This window comes from Paramisgurnus dabryanus, chromosome 2, assembly GCF_030506205.2.
Source record: "Paramisgurnus dabryanus chromosome 2, PD_genome_1.1, whole genome shotgun sequence".
Taxonomy (NCBI): domain Eukaryota; kingdom Metazoa; phylum Chordata; class Actinopteri; order Cypriniformes; family Cobitidae; genus Paramisgurnus; species Paramisgurnus dabryanus.
The window spans coordinates 53,835,597-53,849,634 of record NC_133338.1 but is presented as its reverse complement, the minus strand read 5'-3'; the positions used below and the strand labels follow the sequence as shown (position 1 = coordinate 53,849,634).

The 14,038-nt window shown below is 42.6% G+C and overlaps 1 protein-coding gene across 1 annotated transcript in view; it reads left to right on the top strand.

Annotated features, from left to right (window-relative positions):
* Positions 1 to 1,214: 1,214 nt before the first annotated feature.
* The window catches only part of LOC135743631 (uncharacterized), a 35,328-nt gene continuing 22,504 nt past the window's right edge, over positions 1,215 to 14,038 (top strand). Inside the window, exons 1-11 of the mRNA XM_073813420.1 lie at positions 1,215 to 1,590; positions 1,727 to 3,303; positions 6,087 to 6,216; positions 7,179 to 7,270; positions 8,021 to 8,132; positions 9,071 to 9,309; positions 12,702 to 12,870; positions 12,961 to 13,077; positions 13,179 to 13,351; positions 13,635 to 13,763; positions 13,848 to 14,030. Of these exons, the coding sequence (XP_073669521.1) occupies positions 1,215 to 1,590; positions 1,727 to 3,303; positions 6,087 to 6,216; positions 7,179 to 7,270; positions 8,021 to 8,132; positions 9,071 to 9,309; positions 12,702 to 12,870; positions 12,961 to 13,077; positions 13,179 to 13,351; positions 13,635 to 13,763; positions 13,848 to 14,030 (3,297 nt within the window). The remainder of the gene's footprint in view (positions 1,591 to 1,726; positions 3,304 to 6,086; positions 6,217 to 7,178; positions 7,271 to 8,020; positions 8,133 to 9,070; positions 9,310 to 12,701; positions 12,871 to 12,960; positions 13,078 to 13,178; positions 13,352 to 13,634; positions 13,764 to 13,847; positions 14,031 to 14,038) is intronic.

The following is a 14,038-nucleotide window of genomic DNA, read 5'->3' as shown; positions in this document are numbered from 1 at the left end:
TACTCTGCGTTTTAGCGCCTTCTTTAATCCACGGACTCACAGTGCGGAGTGAACTTCACAAGAGAGCAAGGTTTGTGTATTTACTGCTATTTGCTGTGATATCTGCATATGTGCGCTTCCTTACTATAAATGCAGTTTACACAATGTGACGCTGGAGCAATACAATGCAGTTTTCTTTCCAATGTAAAGTCTTCGCTTTGTTCGCCCCAGTTTAAAAAAACACAAGGTGATTTACGTTCCCCGTTTTGTGTTATGATTCTAACGCGAAGTCAGCCCTTATAAGCTGTTTAATTAACGTAGCCCGTATAAGCTAATTAACATAAACTAGAAATGCGATCGGTTACAAACTAATGTTTTGTAACGTAATATGCCAAGTAAGGATTTTTAGGCAGTCGAGAATCGAGTTGATTGTGATAAAACAGAAATGAAACGAAGGCTAAACTAGTCTATAGTCAGTAATGTATGTTAAAGCTTCTCACCTTGCAACAGCTTTAAGAAATTAATGGAAATCTGTCGTAATCTGCTATTGTTGTCCTTCATTTCATTTTTGAGCAGGGCCATGCACATACATTTTGAGGGGCAGTGGCCCAAACCAAAAAGGGGGCACTGGGGGAGGGCACAATTTATATGGTTTTAACAATATGATGTGTTATAGATTAGTATCAAATAAGAGAAGTTATTATAATGGAAAATAAACTTAAAGCAACACTAAAGACTTATTGCTCTTTGCTCCCCCTACAGGTTAGAAGCGTAATTGTTCATTACTGTGACGGATGTCAGCCCTAACGCTCCCGGTACTTCCCAGTCACTCGTTTACCGAACTACACTTCCCATAAGGCACTGCGACCCGCTGATTTCACACCAGCTGTAGCGTATCAGCGGGTCTATTTAACCTGGGACTCGGCCACTCTGTCTTCGCGAAGTCTTGTTTGCCCTTAGCAGCATTTCTGAGCGTTTCCTTGTGTCTACCCGTGTTTGCTTTCCTGGTGATTATTTTGGACTGTCTTTTGGATTATTGCTGTTTTGCCTGCCTCGATATTGGACTGATTATCGTTTACGACTGCTTTCTGCCTGCCCCGATCTTGGACTGTGTAACGTATATGAATGATATCTGCCTCCCCCGATTTCGGACTGTGTTTATGTTTATGCTTATCTGGATTAGCCCATTGTTTATTCACTGTTTGTTGTGTGTTTACATCAATAAAGAGTTGCAAATGGAACCTAACCTGCCTGCAGCGTCACAGAAGACTTCGCCACCTCCGGATCCAGTAACTTTAGCACAGTTAACAGGCGAGCTGTCCTCACAAGCGCACATCCTGGCGGCTCATCAACAACAGTTAGCACGGCTAACCTCTCTAACGGGGGAACTGGTTCGCTCTGTTCAGAGCTTAGCGGTATCAGCTAACACCACTGCTACTCCAGCACCCACTCCTCCTACACCCCAACCCATAGCTCCACCTCAGGCCTCAGCTACACCCCGTTTGGCTTTCCCCGAGAAGTTTGATGGTACCCCGGACAAATGTAAGGGTTTCCTCAAGCAGTGTGAACTCTTCATCGCCCAACAACCCAATATATACAACACGGAGGTCGGTAAGATTTCTTTAATTTGTTCTTTACTTACTGGAAGAGCGTTGGAGTGGGCCACGGCATTATAGGCAGCAGAAAGTTTTAACCAGGAAGTTTGATGAGTTTCAAAACACCATGCGAGCTGTGTTTGAACATCCAGCTGGAGGCCGAGACCCAGGAGAACAGCTATTAAATCTTCGTCAGGGACGCCGCACAGCCGCTGAATATGCACTTACTTTCCGCACTCTCGCTGCTCAAACCAACTGGGTAGAGGATACGTTAAAGATTCTGTTTCGTCAGGGATTAAATCAGGATTTACAGTCTGAGCTGGCCTGTTGTAATGAAGGGATGAGTTTTGAGGAGTTCGTTGCAATGTCCATCCGAGTTGATAATTTAGTACGCAGCCGAAGACCTGTACGAGGGTATGATATTCCTGCGGCATCTTCATCTGAGGTGTGCGAACCCATGCAAGTGGGACGAGCACGTCTCACGTTGGAGGAGAGAGAACACCGATTCCATGAACGATTGTGCCTGTATTGTGGTGAAGCTGGTCATATCCTCGCTGTCTGTCCCACACGACCATCACAAACACGTCTTGGACGGGTGAGTGCATCAATTCCTTCTACTACTTTTGATTGTATGAAAGTACCAGTTACGTTAATATGGCAACACTCGACCATACCCTCAAAAGCACTACTCGACTCAGGGGCTGCGGGAAATTTTATTGATTCAGGACTAGTGAAATCTCATGGTATTTCTGTAATTCCTTGTGTACCTCCTCTCTCTGTCGCAGCGCTAGACGGACGACCGTTGGGCTCCGGTCGCATCACTCACATCACACAAAGTATTACGCTTGCCACTGAAACTGATCATACTGAAGAAATTACTTTCTATGTCATTTTATCACCTCACAACCCAATCATCTTGGGCTTTCCCTGGCTCCATCTTCACAACCCACTCATTTCTTGGAAGGAAAAGCGCATTCTGAATTGGAATAATGAATGTTTGACAACCTGTTTGAATAATCCCCCTGAAATTCCCGTATGTACATCTCAAATTAATCCAGTGACCAGTTTACCTGATCATGTTCCCCTCGAGTACTTAGATCTGGCCATCGCATTCAGCAAGACCAAGGCTACGCAACTACCACCTCATCGACCCAGTGACTGTGCCATTGAACTGCTACCCAACACTGTACCTCCTAGGGGGCGCATCTTTCCTTTATCTGAACCCGAACAACAAGCCATAAAGAAATACATTGAGGAAGAGCTGGAGAAGGGTTTCATACGTCATTCTACTTCACCAGCAGCGGCAGGGTTTTTCTTCGTGGGCAAGAAAGATGTTGGTCTGCGCCCTTGTATCGATTATCGTGGACTGAACGATATCACTGTGAAATTCCACTACCCTCTACCTTTAGTACCAGCTGCTTTGGAACAATTACGCAGCGCCAAGATCTACAGTAAGTTGGACTTACGCAACGCTTATAACTTGATTCGTATTCGTGAGGGTGAAGCGTGGAAGACGGCTTTCTCCACCAGCGATGGTCACTACGAATATTTGGTGATGCCCTTCGGGCTCTCTAACAGTCCATCTGTGTTTCAGTCATTTATTAATGATGTATTCCGAGATATGCTCAATCGCTTTGTAATCGGAACTGAAGCCAAGCACCCAGGGACCATACAAGAAGAATTAACGGCACTACCAAAGTACCCGCGGTGGGGCAGCCGAGCGGGGCAGGTGTGACTGCCGGTGCGTGTGCCTTGCGAGCACAAACATCTACAGTGTGCGTGTGGCACTGACCTGAGCCCGCTGAGGGTGACGGTCGTCTGGTCTCCTGAGCGGAGAGCGCAGACTCCAGTGAGGGCGATGGTCGTCTGGTCTCCTGCGCGGAGATCGAAGACTCCGGAAAACACCCGCTGGCGATAGAGGAAGAGGAGGGTGAGCTGGTGTGTGCCCGCTCACGGCTCTCTCGATCCTCAGGAGACCTGGAGAGGGAAGAGGAATGCACTCTTATGTGTGGTTATGTGGGTACCGGCTAGACAGCTGGTGGAACAACAATGTAACCAAGGATTTTCCACCCGACCCTCTTCCGGGGGATGGAGCGAATCACCGTCTCCTGAAGAGTGATCCTCTCCAACTCCGGGTCGCCCGTCTCGGGGCCGCGTAAAATGAGCGGGCGGGGCGAGCTGCTGACGACCAGTTCTCCCCTGCGCTGCCGAGATGAGGTCCGAGGAGGGGGAACGAAGGTGGCCGCCGCAGGACGCCCTCGGCGAGAGGCAGACTGAGGAGCCGGCAATGGTGGACCAGGGCAGCTGTCTTCCGCCGGGGCACGACCTAGGAGATCGCCTCAGTTGCGCCGCGGAGGTGAATGACTCCCCGGACTCGCCGAAGAGGCCGGTCTGTGAGACAGGAGCATTCAGGAAGTTGTTCTTGTCTGCATCCGTCGTGTCAGCCAGACACAGCCAAAGGTTGCGTTCTTGGACCACTGTGGTGGACATCGCACGACGAGGGTCGCGGTCTCCCTCGTGCAGATCTCTAAAGCCTTAGCTTGGACCTGCAACGGAGCCATGGCAGCGAGGGAGGTAAGGGGTGAAGGCTGAACGGCCGTAGATGGCCGCAAATTCCATGTTTGAAGTCCGCCTCGGAGGGAAAAGGGGGGCACCCCTCTGATGCTGCTGAAGTGGCGGGACCAGAAGGAGGTCCAACGGATTCGTCAGAAATCGTAGAACACGACTCTGCGGTCTCCACCGGAGCCTCAACCGGGTGAGAATGAGAAGGCTGGGAGGGGGAGGACGCATCCCCCTACCTACTCAGCATAGTGATGTGAAGAGCGTCATGCGAGCGATTGGCAGCCGCACCATGGCGCCGTTCAGCACTGCAAAGGCGCAGACATCGTTCCCGTAGAAACGACAGTCGTCTCCGCAATCCAAGAGGGTTATGCTCTCACAGAGAAAACAAAAACTCTCCACAAACGCAGCCTCGGAGTGCTCGATGCCCAAGCACGAAGACGCGCTCGTGACCGTCTCTGGAGCCCTTATACTTCTCGCATCCAAGATTGCACGGACAAAAAGCTATCCTGAAGCGGACGCTGATCTCCGAATATACAAGAGAGTGGCTGTCTTTAAAAAGACACAGAGCTCTCACGTATCACTCTTTTAGGGAAATCACTTTTTAGGTGCTCAGCTGATGATGCGCACAGGGAGAGGCAACGCACACACTAAACTCGAAACAAAAAAGATGCAGAGCAGTGGAGTTGTCAACCAACTTCAGCAACCGTTCCCAGAAGAGCAAGTAGCTTCTCAGTAGCAGATAATGCCGGCTTTCGAAGCGAAAAAGCTCATTTTTGCACCTGCTGCTTATATACGCACCTGGCGGGGCGGCGCCAGCATTAGGCAAATATCTCAATGCCAAGTTCATTGGCGTTTTAGTAGTTATCGAAGCAGATTGGTCCCTCTAAGCGAGTTCCCAATTCGTTGGTCACGACGTGACGTCGTAGTGACCGACTGAAAGGGAACTAAACTTCTGCACATGAAGGTTTTGCGTGAGCACATGAAACTAAACTTCAGATTTTTTTTACTCCAATGTCACCTTAGGGGCTCGGTACAATTGCTACCTATGAAGTGTTGAGAAAGTTCATAACAAATGTTTATTTTTTACATTATTTGCAATGATTTCATTATTATTTTAAATAAGTTCTCACAATTGTGGGAGAGTAAAATATTGTTTAATTGCCATGTAAATATTATATTGTTTTAGAGGATATTACTTATAGAAAGTTTCTTATATCCTTATTCAACTTCAACTTCAAACAACTTTATTTATCCCCGAAGGGCAATTCGTTTTTATGACACTGTTAAGTCTTGTAAACTTAGCCATTCAGCAATGTCATCAGACTTGGGAAAAATGAATCAGACACAATCCATCTTTTTGAAACTCCTAAAATGTAACAAATAAAATGTAAAATGACTTAATTAAGCGCCTACATAGCTAAACAAAGATGAATTGTTCTGAATACTATTTTATTTTATTGTTATTTATAAATTATTTATAAATTAAATACATTATTTATAATTTTTATTAGTTATTTATAAATTTTTAAAAACTTACATGTTGTAAGTGTTACCAATTGAAGTCATTTTTTAAAGTTGATCCAATGTTTCAGTTTTTACAGTGTAGTGCCAAATGTGTTTATACATACACAAGTTGCTCTCCATCAAATTCCGAACCTGTGGAATCATTCTGAATTGTTCTTAATAAGAAAACCATCAAGTTTCAGGTCCTGGTGAATTCCACCGCTTATGTCATTCTAGGGCGACCATGGTTAGTTAAACACCAACCAGAGCTCTCTTGGGACACAAGTGAGATGGAGATGGAGTAATAAATGTTTCCCATCATGTTTTCCCCAACTACCTGTTCCTCACCATCGTCACAATGCATCCATACCTGTATGTAGTACTTTGATTGAAAGCCCCAAGAAAGATGTGTCCATCGCTATCCCTAATGTATACTCTGAATTCCAGGATGTCTTTTGTCCCAAGAGAGCCTCCCAGCTACTACCACATCGGTCATGGGACTGCGTGATTTACTTCCTGTCGGGTGATCCAGTGTCAAAAGGAAAGATCTATTCTCTCAACATCCCCGAACAAGAAGGCATAGAAAATTACATCCAAGAAACACTTCAACATCCCTTGCAGCATCTCCATTTTTCTTTGTGTCCAAGAAAGATCATTTTTACTTTTAAGTTATTTTTGCAAAAACGTCTAGTTATTTTGTCTACTCATAGCTGGAATATATCAGGATCTATAGTTAATCTAGACAGTTAAATGGTAGCTATTGCTTGCTTAGTGAACATTGTAATTAGATAACAAAATACTTTAAATTGTTAATGAATGGGTTAAGTACAAATAGCATGCTTTTAAATGTGTCTTCTAGAGGCCACATTTTAGAACAAAATTTTCACAAAAACCTGTTCCTATACTCAATTTATTAGCTCAGACATTTATCTACAAATATCTCAGTGATAATGATCAAACTCGGAGGCATTTCCTGAAACTGTTGCCCACTTTATCAAAACCTCTTCACAGAACCTCAGACTCTACGGGCAAGATCAAACGATTGCCTCAAAATCATTTCATCTGTCCTCAAAAAACTTTCAGATCGCACACACAGCCAGTCAATGTAAAAATACTACAGAGCTTTTTTATTAGACACTTCTTTTAAATTTTTTTTAAAACACACAGCCAGGGTTTTTGGTTATAGAAAATTCAAAATGAAAATGATGTTGCAGTACTAAAAAAGAGGCAACATTAAAACCGAAGTACACAAGAAATTCGTTCTGTCTCAGCATCTCAGCATCGCCATGCTTGTCTGACCACAAGCCTTCACCACATTTTGAGTTTATATTTACTCAATGTTTAGAGTTTTGCAAGAGAAGTGCTGGAGCTTTGTAAATAAAAATGTTGAATGCTGTGTCATTTTCAACCCAGCTGTTGGGATTAAATACTTCTATTTGACTCATAAGTTAAAACAACCCAGCATAGGTTACATTACGTGTGTGTGGGTGTGTGTTTACTTAAACAAGAGCATCAGTTGCAAGAGCTTAACCTTCACAGAGAAATCAGAAACTTCACTGCTTCACATGTTTACAATTAAAATGTGTCCAATAATGGTTACTTTGAGAATTGGAGTTATTTTCTTTTGTCAGGTAGGATTTTATTCCTCTTACAGAATGTCCCAATTCTTTTCAATAAACTGTTGAAAAAGTTTGTTATTTTTTACATTTTTTTGGAATTATTTATTATTATTTTAAATAAGTTTTCACAATTGTGTGAGAGTGAAACATTGTTTGAATGTAATGTAAATATGATACTTTTAGAGGATATCATCTATAGGAAGTTTCTTATATTTATATTCAACCAACATGACACTGTTGAGTCTTGTAAACTTTTTTTTAAATATTAATGATGATGCAGTAAATTATGTTGCCATTCAGGAATGTCATCAGACTTGGAAAACAAATATCGGACTCGTTCCTTATTTCTGAACTCCTAAAATGTAAAATGACTGACAGTCAGTCAGCACCTAAATGGCTAAACAAAGATTATTTGTTCTGAGCACAATTCTGTTGTAATTTTATAAAATGCTTGATCACGGTTTAGATGTTGTCTGCTACCAACATAATCATTAGGTTTGTTTCAAAATATTTCATTGATGTATTATTAGACTTAATTATTGTACTAATCTGTCATTATATAAATAATAAAGAACTGTGATGATTTAAATGCCATAGTTAAAAATATAACATAGTCATTTCTAGACATTTCTTGGTCTTGGAAAGGACAGGTTGTTGTTGTTTATATGGTCTATATATAACATTCAGTAATGTTGCATTATTCACAAGGTTATAGATTTTAAACAGTGAATATGTTACATAAAGGAATTTAATTTTGATCAGGTATTATTGTGTGGATTTGCGGAGTCGCCATGCACACCTGGATTTGATTCAGAGTTATTTGTGTTTAAAGTGCGCAGAAAGCATCTTCACAAAGAGACACGAGTCGGAGAAGGTAAGTGACCTACAGTATTGTTTGCTATAAATAACAACACATCAGTTTAAAGTCCCACCTTGAGGAATCAGGTTTTTATTAAAGCAATAAGCCCCGCGAAGCAGTGGGTTACCAGTGCATTTTATAACAGCTAAGGGGCGTTGTTAGGCACGACAAGCTTATTTTAGGAATGATGTGCTCCAGTATGACTTTTATACGAGGTTTGCACAGGGGGCAAAAATGTACCCCAAAAAATCCTATAGATTTAAAATTGCGCCAAGCTATGATTGGTCATAGCTCCGAGCAAGGATTTCGTAGTAAAATGTGGGTTACTAAATTTGAAGTGGGTGGTAGGCTCTGTAAGAACATACCTCACAATGCAGTGTAAGTTCACCCTAGCAACCATTTTGGGCACCCTAGCAACCGATCCCATAGACTGCTATTATAAAAGGCTCACATGAATATATTTGCAGCACAGAGACAAGGGGGTGGGCTCACTTTACTCAGGCATCCAATCAGTTTCTCAGGATCATCATAGAGATATCAAGCCACGCCTTAGCAACCACTGTTGAGCAACCAAAACGCAGACAGTTATATCTTCAAATCTGAATGTCATGGAGATATGGGGGTAGGTTTATATCATAGCAACCTATGGAGTTTCATCATTGGCCACTGCAAAGCCACTTCCTAGCAACCATTAGCAAAGATATCTGCATCAGAACAACATATAGAGACAGGATGGTTGGTTTATATCACTTAGACTGGATGTCGCATGGACCCAATTTTATCTTGGTTGAAGCTATATTGGTTTTAAGATCAAATATAGATGCAGAAAAAAAAATCTGATTGATTCTTTCTGAATCAAAAGATCTATTTTAAGCTTGTCTATAATTGTATTTGTTTATTAAAAACTTTTTTGACAAATTTTGTTGTGTTTATCATGTGTCTTTCTCTGACAGTAATCTTTAATGCCTGTGATGAAAGATCGAGAACACTTTTTCAGTCGGGTTACAAGCGGTTCAGTGTGAGAACAGATGGAAGTGTAACACTGGAGACACCGGTGACTCTTCATGATGGATATATGATGTTTGATGTACACGCTTGGGACTCCAGTGGTATGAAGCACACAGCATCTGTCAGAGTTGAATGTACTGCAGACCATCATGAGGATCATCACATGAATATCTCCACTCCACAGGTACACACAAGATTCTGTCTTAATATGTACCATTTAGGTAAAAATATGTATATATTTGGTAACAGTATGTACCTTTGTGATACCAATATGAACTCTTTAGGTGGAAAAGTGTACTTTTTAAAAGTGACAGCTACTGTAAAAATTATATTTTGACAATGGACCTAAAATCAATTTTTTTTTGTTTAACAAATATAATTGGATGTACAAGGTTACCTACAGAGAAACATTTTCTATTCAAATTTGTTTGTACTGCAGCAAATTTGACAATCCATTTTGTTTTAAAGCAGCTTTACAAGGATGACACCCTTATAAACCCCATGAGATGAAGGGAACTGTAGTAAAACTTTAAGGAAAACACACTAGAAATATACAAAGCAATTATGAATGATTCTGGAAAGTATGTATAAAAACTAAAGATAAATATCTTATAAATATTCAATTCATTTTCTTTGTCTTTTTTCTCTGAACTTTTCTGTGGACCCCCTAGAACATGGGGACCCGCCCACTCATTTTCTCAAAATAAAAAAGATAGAATGCATGGTGAAGACCAAATCCTATCCGATGAGAAATTGTTTTCCGTGTTGTTAACACAAATGTTTTGCAATGTCCAGCAGGGTTCAGCATGCAACGCATCTATTTCCGCTAATATCCGATTTGCGAACTAATTACTCATTTGAACCAATTCATGTTACAGTTTTTTCAGTCGCTAACAAGCGTTTGTCCAACCAGTTGTCACATTTTCAAAACTCTAAACACAATTAGCACAGCATAGGTCTTTTGTGGCAATACAATTTACACATTTCATGTCGTTTTCACACAAATTGCAGTCAGTGAACACATTTCCATAATGCTTACATTTTCTTAACAGACAAGCTATACCTCCCAACAAAATTATGGATTGTTTTTGTAGTATTTGCGAATGTTATCACACAACATCTCACAATAGCAAAAACAATATTCCAAATCTAAGATGCAGTATAAAAACCTTTATGTTGGGTAAATTGGGCTAACCACAGCTGATTCCAGTCTGGCTTAGACTCAGTGGCAGGGGTTATTTTTCTATTACATTGACACTTATACAGTAAAATGAGGACTTTGAGGAGTGATGTTTTTGGAAACAGAAAAACACTGTAATGTCTGGATGAGGAAGAGTAAGAGCAAGGGGCCCAGTCAGAAGAGCAGGCCTGATCAGTGAGAGGTGATGTGAGAGGTGCAGGTGCAGTGAGAGATGCAGTGATAGGTGCATGTGCAGTGATAGGTGCAGGTGCAGTGAGAGGTGCAGGTGCCATGAGAGATGCAGTGAGATGTGCAGGTGCCGTGAGAGATGCAGTGATAGTTGCAGGAGCAGTGAGAGATGCAGTGATAGGTGCAGGTGCAGTGAGAGATGCAGTGAGAGGTGCAGGAGCAGTAAGAGGTGATGTGGGAGGTGCAGGTGCAGTGAGAGATGCAGTGAGATGTGCAGGTGCTGTGAGAGATGCAGTGATAGTTGCAGGAGCAGTGAGAGATGCAGTGATAGTTGCAGGAGCAGTAAGAGGTGATGTGAGAGTTGCAGGTGCAGTGAGAGATGCAGTGAGATGTGCAGGAGCAGTGAGCGGTGATGTGAGAGGTGCAGGTGCAGTGAGAGATCCAGTGAGAGGTGCAGGAGCAGTAAGAGGTGATGTGAGAGGTGCAGGTGCAGTGAGAGATCCAGTGAGAGGTGCAGGAGCAGTAAGAGGTGATGTGATAGTTGCAGGTGCAGTGAGAGATGCAGTGATAGTTGCAGGAGCAGTGAGAGATGCAGTGATAGGTGCAGGTGCAGTGAGAGATGCAGTGAGAGGCACAGGAGCAGTGAGAGGTGCTGTGAGAGGTGCGGGTGCAGTGTCTGCTGCACCTAGTCCAACACTGAACTCATGAGACATCTCTCAATCAGTCACTAAAAGACAGGTAAAAACATTTTTCTTAACAGACAAGCTATACCTCCCAACAAAATTATGGATTGTTTTTGTAGTATTTGCGAATGTTATCACACAACATCTCACAATAGCAAAAACAATATTCCAAATCTAAGATGCAGTATAAAAACCTTTATGTTGGGTAAATTGGGCTAACCACAGCTGATTCCAGTCTGGCTTAGACTCAGTGGCAGGGGTTATTTTTCTATTACATTGACACTTATACAGTAAAATGAGGACTTTGAGGAGTGATGATTTTGAAAACAGAAAAACACTGTAATGTCTGGATGAGGAAGAGTAAGAGCAAGGGGCCCAGTCAGAAGAGCAGGCCTGATCAGTGAGAGGTGCAGGTGCAGTGAGAGATGCAGTGATAGGTGCATGTGCAGTGATAGGTGCAGGTGCAGTGAGAGGTGCAGGTGCCATGAGAGATGCAGTGAGATGTGCAGGTGCCGTGAGAGATGCAGTGATAGTTGCAGGAGCAGTGAGAGATGCAGTGATAGGTGCAGGTGCAGTGAGAGATGCAGTGAGAGGTGCAGGAGCAGTAAGAGGTGATGTGGGAGGTGCAGGTGCAGTGAGAGATGCAGTGAGATGTGCAGGTGCTGTGAGAGATGCAGTGATAGTTGCAGGAGCAGTGAGAGATGCAGTGATAGTTGCAGGAGCAGTGAGAGATGCAGTGAGAGGTGCAGGAGCAGTGAGAGATGCAGTGAGATGTGCAGGAGCAGTGAGCGGTGATGTGAGAGGTGCAGGTGCAGTGAGAGATCCAGTGAGAGGTGCAGGAGCAGTAAGAGGTGATGTGAGAGTTGCAGGTGCAGTGAGAGATGCAGTGAGATGTGCAGGAGCAGTGAGCGGTGATGTGAGAGGTGCAGGTGCAGTGAGAGATCCAGTGAGAGGTGCAGGAGCAGTAAGAGGTGATGTGAGAGGTGCAGGTGCAGTGAGAGATCCAGTGAGAGGTGCAGGAGCAGTAAGAGGTGATGTGATAGTTGCAGGTGCAGTGAGAGATGCAGTGATAGTTGCAGGAGCAGTGAGAGATGCAGTGATAGGTGCAGGTGCAGTGAGAGATGCAGTGAGAGGCGCAGGAGCAGTGAGAGGTGCTGTGAGAGGTGCGGGTGCAGTGTCTGCTGCACCTAGTCCAACACTGAACTCATGAGACATCTCTCAATCAGTCACTAAAAGACAGGTAAAAACATTTTTACAATTTTTACAAAGACAGCCATCTGTGTCTGATAAATGCATGATCTGGATATAATGTGGAGGAGGTTGTAAAACTCTTCATAAAGACTTTCTAACCGAACCAGCTACCATCAGGTCACACAAGTGATTTAGAACATGGAGGCTTATTGACCAGCAGCTAAAGTGGCTACCAAAAAATCAGCAAGCAAACTGGAAAATATGCTATGGTGCCTCTCTTTTTAGTTTAAAATGATCTATGATGTCAACAAAAATTTAAAATTTCTTTTTCAGATGGACACATTCCCTGATGATTTTGTTATGAGGTTTCCAAGGTCTTTAGCAGGTGCAGGTCCAGATGGAGGTGTGCGTGCAGGTGCAGGTGCAGCAGCTGCAGGTGGAGGTGTGCGTGCAGGTGCAGGTGGAGGTGCACGTGCAGGTGCAGGTGGAAGTTGGCTATCAGGTGGAAGTTATTCAGTTTTTTTAAAGATGTAATTGTATAAATATTTACCAGCAGTTACCACAGATATTTAACACATGTCTATGTTTGTAGCTTTTGAAGAGCCAGCAGTAGTGAGAGTCATTATCAAAGTGATTGACAAAAATGATAATAAGCCTCAGTTCACTCAAAATCATTTTAATGGAAACGTCCCTGAAGCTGCTACTAAAGGTCTTCTTTCTTTATCAAGACACTTTTACATGAAATGATTTATGGGAACTAAAGCAATTATGGGTGGCATTAAATCATTGAATCTGTCTTTCTCTCTAAAGATTATGATTTTATGACGGTCACAGCCACTGATGCAGACGATCCAAATACTCCCCATGCTGAAGTCAGATACAAAATTATCAGCCAAGATCCACCATCACCAAATCCAAATATGTTTGCCATCAATGCTGTAACCGGAGGGATTCGTGTGAACAGTGAAGGCCTGAATAGAGAGGTGAGAGATGACATTTAATGATTGACTCTTAGGGCGGTGTCCCGGACAGGGATTAGACAAGTCCTAGACTAAAATAAATGTAAGAGCTGTCCAAACTGAAAACAACTTGAATGGACATATCTTAAAATACATCTTTTGTTTTGCCTCAAAATGCACACCAGTAATGTTTTTGAACTAGTTATATTTCCTAATTAAACTAAAGCCTAGTCAATAATCAATAGTCAATAGTGTTGATTAATGAATTCATGAAGGAAAACTCATCTGTAAATATCTTCTCTTTCAGAAATGGTCCAAATATACTTTGACCATTCAGGCTGCAGACATGAAAGGAGAGGGTCATGCAACAACTGGCAAAGCTGTTATTATTGTCACTGACAGCAATGATAATCCACCTCAATTTGATCAAGACACGGTAGTGTGCTGTTCGTCATCTGTCATCTAAATATCTAAGAGAATCAATAAAGTCTTATAATTACACAAATCTTTTTGTTTTTAGTACACTGTATCTGTCCTAGAGAATCTAGTTGGAATTGAAGTTGCCAAACTCACAGTTACTGATGGAGATGAACCTGAATCACCTGCCTGGTCAACCAAGTATAAGATTATCAGTGGTGATGAAGGAGTTTTTAATATCAGTACTGGACCCAGTCAGCTGGAGGGAATCATCACCACTGTGAAGGTACTGAA